This window comes from Pteropus vampyrus, unplaced genomic scaffold (assembly GCF_000151845.1).
Source record: "Pteropus vampyrus isolate Shadow unplaced genomic scaffold, Pvam_2.0 Scaffold36, whole genome shotgun sequence".
Classification (NCBI taxonomy): Eukaryota; Metazoa; Chordata; class Mammalia; order Chiroptera; family Pteropodidae; genus Pteropus; species Pteropus vampyrus.
In genome coordinates, this window is record NW_011888817.1 from 11,120,259 (window position 1) to 11,128,796 (window position 8,538).

The 8,538-nt window shown below is 53.8% G+C and overlaps 2 protein-coding genes across 3 annotated transcripts in view; both read left to right on the plus strand.

The window, feature by feature from the left end:
- Nucleotides 1-2,251, plus strand: part of GJB5 (gap junction protein beta 5) — a 3,718-nt gene extending 1,467 nt beyond the window's left edge. The window contains exon 2 of the mRNA XM_011357921.2: nt 1,117-2,251. Within this exon, the coding sequence (XP_011356223.1) occupies nt 1,141-1,938 (798 nt within the window). The 5' untranslated portion in view covers nt 1,117-1,140 and the 3' untranslated portion in view covers nt 1,939-2,251. The remainder of the gene's footprint in view (nt 1-1,116) is intronic.
- Nucleotides 2,252-3,086: 835 nt separating this feature from the next.
- Nucleotides 3,087-7,518, plus strand: GJB4 (gap junction protein beta 4). 2 transcript variants are annotated; one of them, XM_011357919.2, is made up of 2 exons: nt 3,087-3,523; nt 4,697-7,518. In XM_011357919.2, exon 2 carries the CDS (start codon nt 5,006-5,008, stop codon nt 5,807-5,809), a length of 804 nt encoding a protein of 267 aa, XP_011356221.1. In that variant the 5' UTR covers nt 3,087-3,523; nt 4,697-5,005; the 3' UTR covers nt 5,810-7,518. The 2 variants fall into 2 exon arrangements, with proteins under 2 accessions (XP_011356221.1, XP_011356222.1); XM_011357920.2 differs by having other exon boundaries at nt 4,929-7,518.
- Nucleotides 7,519-8,538: the final 1,020 nt, after the last annotated feature.

Sequence of the window (8,538 nt, forward strand, 5' to 3'; positions counted from 1 at the left end):
GGGAACCAGTACCCGGAAGGGTATCAGGAACCCCTTAGAGCAAGAGGCTGTGCAGACAGGCTCCTGAGGTCCAATAGGGTGGGACCACTATGGTGCACGGGTCTCAGGGGACCCTAAAAACCAGCCAGAGCAATTCCAAGAGAGAAAATGGGCACCCCTCACTCTGAACAGCAGTCACATTCCTTAAATGGCGGTAAATCCGATTCCTGTGTGTTTAGCAGGGCGAACCCACCAGCAGAAGTGGTAGGAGCAGCATTTCCTATTTTGGTGCCTTGACAAGGCTGTTCCACAAGGTGACAAGAAAGGGTTCTGCCACCCATGGAGTTGGTCAGTGCTCCATATTCTGTCCCTCTTTTGGAGGTTCACAATGCGAATTTATCAGCGTAGTCAGGTAGAAGGGCCTATTTAACTCTGCCAAACAAAATGTTTGCCTACCTTTCTTGGACATGGATTCCTTTTCTCTCGCTACTCCTACGGTCAGCCTATGAAACAGAGTTTTCTTTCAACTAGATTATCGTTGGCCTTGCTTCAAGTGAGTTGTCCCTGAGCAGGACACTGCCTGGATATTTACTGAGTGTTAGACCAGCCGGGAGTTTGGGAACAAGGTTCCAGTCTCCTCTCCAACCCCATCCCCTAAGTCAAGTGAAAGGCAAAGAGCAGGTTCCCCTTGGGAGGGGCTGTCTAAGGTGACAGAGCAGTGAACCGAAAGGAGAGAAGTCTTCCCAAGGCGCAACCCTCCCGAGGAGGAGACTCAGGGTTGGAGCAGAGGGAGAAGGCAGAATGGCCCACTTTCACCCTGCAAGACTACAAGACCAGAGCCTCAGGCCCTGGGAGGAATGAGAGGCTCCCTGGATCCACCTTCACCCACCTTTATGGGTAAGAGTTGGGTTCTGGACTTAATTACTTATACTCACATCCCTACTCTGCTCCTAATAATTGTATAAACTTGTATAACCCCTCTAAACAAACCTCGATTTCCTCCAGTGTTAAAATAGGGACAATGATAGAATGCAGCTCCTCTGCGACTGTGAAGATTAGGAACAATGACATGTTTCTATAAAGTGCTTAGAGTGACCGTCCTATTAATGTGGGAAATTGTCATCATCACCCCCGCAGGAGCAACCAATATCCAAGTCCACTATGAACTGGGGCATCTTCGAGGGGCTCCTGAGCGGAGTCAACAAGTACTCCACAGCCTTCGGGCGCATCTGGCTGTCACTGGTCTTCATCTTCCGCGTGCTGGTGTACCTGGTGACAGCTGAGCGTGTGTGGAGCGACGACCACAAGGATTTTGACTGTAACACCCGTCAGCCAGGCTGTTCCAACGTCTGCTTCGACGAGTTCTTCCCTGTGTCCCACGTGCGCCTCTGGGCCCTGCAGCTCATCCTGGTCACATGCCCCTCGCTGCTCGTGGTCATGCACGTGGCCTACCGGGAGGCACGGGAGAAGAAGCACCGAGAGGTAGCAGGGGAGGACTGTGGGCGCCTCTACCCGAACACCGGCAAGAAGCGGGGTGGGCTCTGGTGGACATATGTCTGCAGCCTGGTGTTCAAAGCCGGTGTGGACGCCATCTTCCTCTATGTGTTCCATTCGCTCTACCCCAGGTACATCCTCCCTAATGTGGTCAAGTGCCACTCAGCTCCATGTCCCAACACAGTGGACTGCTTCATCTCCAAACCCTCGGAGAAGAATATCTTCACTCTCTTCATGGTCATCACGGCTGCCGTTTGCATCCTGCTCAACCTTGTGGAGCTGGCTTACCTGGTGAGCAAGAGGTGTCGCGAGTGCCTAGCAGCAAGGAAAGCCTGGGCCACCAATGCCTCTTCCTACAAACAGGATGACCTCCTCTCAGGCGACCTCATCTTTCTGGGCTCAGACACTCCCCCTCCTCTCTTACCAGACGGCCCATCAGACCACATGAAGAAAACCTTCCTGTGAGGGCTGCCTGCATTGGGCTGACAGGGCAGGCCTGGTTTGGAAAAGCTCGGCATCTCTTGTGTGTGCAGTCTTAGGGGTGACAAGCTGAAGGTCAGACGGCCCAGGAACAAATCTCTATTCCACTGCTCCTGCCACCTGCCCCAGCTGTGTGGCCTTGGGCACCTCAGTTTCCTTTTATGTAAAATGAAGATGATGAGGCCTACCTCATAGGGTTGTTGCTGGGAGGAGGAGTTTAATTAGAGAACGATGTGCAAGCACCTTCAATGTGTGGGGCCCATGGCCAGGGCTTAATAAAAGTCAACTCCTCCACTGATTTAAGGTGCCCTTTGATCCTTCAGTCTTTGTGACCTTTATCAGATCATTGGGTCAACCTCTCTGCCCCCTGCAGATGGTTGCTCTTGTTCCAGCCAGGTGAGGGACCATCCTCTCACCTAGAAAGAGTCCCCAGCACTCCCGGGGGTTATGCTGCCTGCTCATGCTCAAGTCTAGCCTTTATCTTCAGTCGCAATTTTAGGTCTATGGGTTGTCTACAAGGAGAATGGAGCTTAGTATGTGAGAACTACCTGCGGAAGTGGAAAGTTCATGGACTTTACTTGCACTTGAACCCAAATTTCAATGAAACTCACTTTCAAGGAAAGTGACTTCAGCTCCTCCCAAAATAGGTTGTGGGATTGTTGAGAGGGCTGGATGAGCTCATGGCTGTAGATGGGGTTAGCCAGCTGTAAAAGGCCACATAAATGTTAACCATTGGTATTAGGAAGTGCTTGATAAATGCTTATGGGAAATGAGGCAGAGGAGCCCCTCCCTAGCTGCACATTAACCTTCTCTGTCCCAAGGCCCCTCTGCAGCACCTACTGGGTCACACTCAACTTCCCTGGAGGCTTGCCCCGGAGACCCAGGCCCATAGAGGGCAGACCGCGAGGTGGTGCCTGACCCCGTGCTAACTGGGCCACTGCATGCTGCCAACCTGCATTCCTTGTCTCCACCAGGGCAGTGGGGTACCCTTGTCCAGAGGAACCATAGTCAGCCCCTCCCATCCCATACACAGCTCACCGGCAGCCTAAGCTCTAGTTCCCAGCAATGTCCCCACCAGAGTGAAATGTGACCCTGGGCTGAATCAAGGTTGCCCTTTTCTGCTGAGGACATCAGAACCAGGCTTCCAGAGAAAAGGGCAGGAGAAAGGCCTGGGGACAGAGGGACAGAAGGCAATAAGGCAACAGGAAGGGGACAGGGGAAATGCCATTGTTGCTGACCTGAGCCCAGGGAATGAGGATACCCGGCCCCTGCCGCCCCCCTCACTGCAGTCTCACCCACATACCTGCCAACCCAGGGAGCCAGACCCAGCCATGCCTGGCCAGACTGGAGAGAAGGCGTGGGCCAGGCGAGAAGCGTCGCGGGTGTTTGCTCTGAATATGTGCCCAGGGAAGTCCGCCTGCCTGCCTGCCCACCTGCTCACTCTTGCTTGGCTCATTGGCTCAGAAAGCCCCACCCAGCAAGGGAGTAAGAAACAAAAGCTACCTTTGGGAGGCCCTCAGGCAGATGGACAAGCTTAGGGACCGGAGAGCAGCTGCTGGACTCAAGAAAGGTGAGGACCAAATTGGGCATGAAGCTGGGCTGTGAGGCAGGGACGAGAAGGTCTAAGGATTCCCCAGGGGATCTCGGGTTGTGGACCGGGCTTCAGGGAGAAGCAGAGGGAACTAAGGATCCCTGGAGAAACCCCAGGGAAGCCCCAAGGAAGGGAAGGAATGTCCTGCCAGACCAAAGGAAGGACAGAGGACCAGGGAAGACATGGGAAGAGGAGGGATCAGGAAGAAGTAGAGTTTCGATTCGGTTTAGCAAACATCTATTGTGTATTCACTGGGCCAGGCCTGATGCTGAGTCCTGGGGGAACAGACAATAAGACATAGAGGCTGCCCTCCAGGAGCTGGCAGTCCCACCTAGAAGACAGGTAAACAGGCTATTCGAGTATCAGCGATGCATGAAAAGAAGTAGGAGGGTACTCAGAAAATGTTCCAGGGTCATAACGTTTGAAGACGCTGAGATCTGAGTCAGGAACAGAGGAGGGGCCAGGTCAGAGATGGAACATGATGGCACTCAGGATGAGGGGTTGTAGAGGATGGAGCACCCAGGACAAGGGCCTGAATGGAAATAATAGGAGATTTGGCTAGCAAAAAACTGCTAAACAGTCACTGAAACAAACAGACAAAAAGGAAATGGTGGGGGGGAGGGCCGTGCCCGAATCCCACCTCCATGCCTTCCCCAGTCCCTCCCTAAAGCCGGAATGGTTGGAATTCCAGAGAAATCCACTGTGGTCAGGACAGTCAGCCCCCAGGGCCCAGCACCCATGGGGGTGCTGGAGGGGTGGTGGGATGATACCAAGCCAACATGGTTCCAAAGAGCCTGTTTAGTTTAGGAGGGAAAGTCAGGGTGGGGATGTCCTGGGGCCAGAGAGGAAGAACGAGGATGGATATCACCATGTCAGCCAGAAAGGCTGATATGAACACACCCAGCTCAGGGCCTGGCTCATGTTGGTGCTCAGTAAAGGCTGGAGGAAACTGAAAGATAAAGATACACATCCCTCCCCTCCTACCCTGGTCCAGACCTGGCAGCTGATAAGAGAGCGGATCATCCAGTCCCCACCTTCGTACTATCTCTTTAGAAGTTGGGTGACCCACAGGGCTGAAACTTGGGGTCAAAGAAGTTGGCGGGCACATCCCTGCAGGACCATTATCCTTCACATCTATCTATTACTTTATAGAACAAAATATTCCCTGATTTTGCAACTGAAAGACAGAAGTTCAAGATCAGCTCTGCCACTTCCATCTGTGGAGCCTTGGGCAGGTGTCTCTGTAGGCCTTAGCTTACTCCCCTGTGAAATGGAGATAAAGGTGATCTACCCCACCAAGGCATTTTGAGTGAGGACATGATGACACAGTGGTTGTGAAACGACTTTGCCAATCACACCTCTAACAAAGGACACCCATTTCCAGGTTCTCCCAGGCCTGGTAGTCCCGAGGCCTGCGTGGGTGCACACGGCTGTAGGCCGCTCACATAAGGAACCATCAGCATGAACTGGGCATCCCTGCAGGGCCTCCTCAGCGGCGTGAACAAGTACTCCACGGCACTGGGCCGCATCTGGCTGTCCATAGTGTTCATCTTCCGGGTGCTAGTGTACGTGGTGGCAGCTGAGGAGGTGTGGGACGATGAACAGAAGGATTTCGACTGCAACACCCGCCAGCCGGGCTGCTCCAATGTCTGCTATGATGAGTTTTTCCCCGTGTCCCATGTGCGCCTCTGGGCCCTGCAGCTCATCCTGGTCACGTGTCCCTCGCTGCTTGTGGTCATGCATGTGGCCTACCGGGAGGAGCGGGAGCGGAGGCACCGCCTGAAACATGGGCCCAACGCCCCATCCCTGTACGACAACCCAAGCAAGAAGCGGGGAGGGCTCTGGTGGACATACTTGCTGAGTCTCATCTTCAAGGCCGCCGTGGACTCTGGCTTCCTCTACGTCTTCCACCGCCTCTACCAGGGCCATTACGACATGCCCCGTGTGGTGGCCTGCTCTGAGCTGCCCTGCCCCAACACCGTGGACTGCTACATCTCTCGACCCACGGAGAAAAAGGTTTTCACCTACTTCATGGTGGTCACAGCTGTGATCTGCATCCTGCTCAACCTCTGTGAGGTCGTCTACCTGGTGAGCAAGAGGTGCCTGGAGATCCTCGGCCCCAGGCGCCAGCGGTCTCGGCACCGGAGTCGCCTGCCTGATTCGTGCCCACCATATGCCCTCTCCCACGGAGACCACCCCCAAAATGAGGACTCTGTCCTTACAAAGGTGGGCTCAGCCGTGGTGGATGCAGATGGGTATCCATAAGCTGTGAGGCTAGCAGCTGGGACCGCCTGCTCCTTAAGGCCACAGCAGGGCAGTGGCGTCTTTTCTGTAGCAAGGCATGTGAAGAAGATGGTCGTGGGGCTCAAGAAGCCCATCTAGGGGCCAGTACTGTGGGGAAGTTGTATCGTTGGGTCTTGAGCCCCAGGAGAGGGAGGTTAATGGATGGTGGGGATTTTATATATGGTAATACATTTTATAATATTAAAGTCAAAACACTTCATAAATATGATTTTCTCAGTACCATGCAGACCAGGTAGAGAGTGACTGGCAGGAAAGCAGAGAGGTTCATGATGAATCTCAGAGAGGAGGCCAAGGCCACTCAGTGGGCACCTGAACCCCTGAGCCCCAGAACCTCAGATCCAGGTTCACCCATTGCACACCACATACATACACACACACATTGTGCCAGAGTGTGCCCCCCAGGACATAGCAGTGAATACCCAAAGGCAGAGGCTGCTCCAGGAGTCTCTGGACTCTGCAACCAGCTGGTCGAGGCAGGAGAGGGACCCCAGGAAACACTGTGCCCAGCATAAGTTGGTTCTCAGCAAGTGTCCTTCAGACAAATACATGTGGCTCAGGAAGTCTCTGCCTTCCCCATTTAGGCCTCTCTAACCCTGCCCAGCATAGGTCCCAGGGGAGCGGGACCCTCTGAGGGTAGAAAGGGAAGGTCAAATGGGAGAGGGTTGGTGCCGAGAGCTATTCTAGGATGAAAGTTTGCCAGGGTGTCTAGGAGGCATATTCCCATAGGCCAGGGACCATTGAGAGCATCCGAGCCAAAGGTTCCCTCGTGGATCCTCAAGTCTGAGGAATTTCCCTTATCTTTCCCGGACACACATTCCTTCATTCTCCCCACCCCCATCCAAGCACTCAGACGTTGGCAACTCCCAAAACCCCGACTCCAGCCTGGACCTGCCTGAGTCCCAGGGCCCCCACCAACTGCCCACAGGAGAACCCTCCAGGAGGCACCCAGGCATCTCCCATTCAGCAACTTCCAAACCTGCCCCCCTCACAGATCACTACCCACCCCATGAACAGCACTGCTATCCACCTAGTTGTCCAAGCTGGAAGGTGGTCTGACATCCTCATCCCGTCCCCATCTTCCAGCCCCTCTTGCCCCCCATCCCAGTGCAACATCAAATCCCACTAATTCCAGCCACTTAAATGCCTCCTCAGTCTGTGCCTCCTCTCCCACCCCGCAGTCTTAACCTCTCACTGGGCCCCTCCCATCTGTCTCCTACTACAGAGACAGAGCAGTTTTTATACCTATGAATCTGATCATGTTGTTCTTTCTGCATTAAAAATCCTTCCACCACCACCACCACCATTGCCCTACACTTGGTCCCCACTGACCTCCCTGACCTCACCTCCTGCTTCCTCCTTCATTGTACCCACCAATTATACCAAGCGCTCAGCCAGATACCTCATGCTGTATTGTGCCCTGTGCCTTCAGACATGCTGTTCCCTCTACCTGGAATGCCCCTCCTCCCTCCTCTGGGACCCTTTCTGAAAACCCAGGGACAGCCTTAACCACCTTCTCCATGAGTCAGTCGAGCGCATGCCTCTGTTATTCTCCCTGAATTGGAGTGGTCGGTTCTCCCCATCAGTCTGTGAGCCCTGTATGGGCAGGGCAGGGTTAGACGCTGAGTCATCCAGGCCTGGCTGCTTCAATAAATGTTTGTTAGCTGAGTAAATGGGCTGTGAGCTGTTTGGCAGAAGGGACTGTGTCTTGTTGACCTGAATCCTCCACCACACCTAGCCCGGGGAGTTCAGCAAAGTGTTTTCTTTTATTTGTTTGTTTATATGCTTTGTTGTTGTCCTTTTAACTAAGTTCAGCGTAAAGGTCTCATTTATATGTGAGGAAACTTTGGCCTAGGGAGGGGAGAGGCCCCTCCAAGCCCACACAGATGGGATGAGTCTGTGGGGGCTGTGGCCCCTGTGGTCCATGGAGAGACTCTATGTCCTCTCCTGATTATGGGACAAGATCGGAAAGTCACTCCGTCCTGGGTCAAGGTCCCTAGAAACAGAGCCAGCATCAGGAATTTATGTGCATGTGAAGAAAGGAACAAGGAAACAGGATAAGGAAGGGGCAGAGCTGAGCAAGGTATAGACTCAGAAATCTAGCCTTGGCCTGAGCCCTTACAGAGTGAGGGGACCTTGGATCATAAACCCCACCACAGAGCTGTCCCTGCTGGAGGCAAGGGCATCAGGCTTTGGAACTCCCGTATCACCCAGTCTTTGGCTTCAGGCCACCTCAAGGACAAGAGGGCTGGCAAGGAGGGGTCAGTGGCTCCCACTCAACCAAGATCAGTTCTCTAGGGACAGCTATAAGCCATGAGTGGCCAATATTCACAGCAGCTGGGGAACAAGTGTCCCCCAGCATGGGGGAACAATGGGGCAACAATACCATCTGCTGAACTCCGGGAATCAAGGGCAACTCTACTTCTGCTCCAGATCAGAGCTGCAACTACTCAAACCCAGAGAACAGGGTGGTACTATCAGCTAGTTCCAAGTCAGACGGCCGTACACTGCTCAGACCAATGTGGCTCCCACATGCAGGCCAGTGGACCAGCCATAGTCAACTCCCTCTGAGATTCTAGATTCCCCATTCCAGGGGCTGGTGCTGTGAGAGCATCCTGGGACCTGACTACTCCCGTGGCAGTCCTCTTCATGGGCTCTATTCCCAGAGGTCTCAAGTCCTGAGCCATTGAGTC

Excerpts from the sequence above, each read along its gene's own strand:
- GJB4 (XM_011357919.2), top strand. The coding sequence starts at position 5,006 with ATGAACTGGGCATCCCTGCAGGGCCTCCTCAGCGGCGTGAACAAGTAC.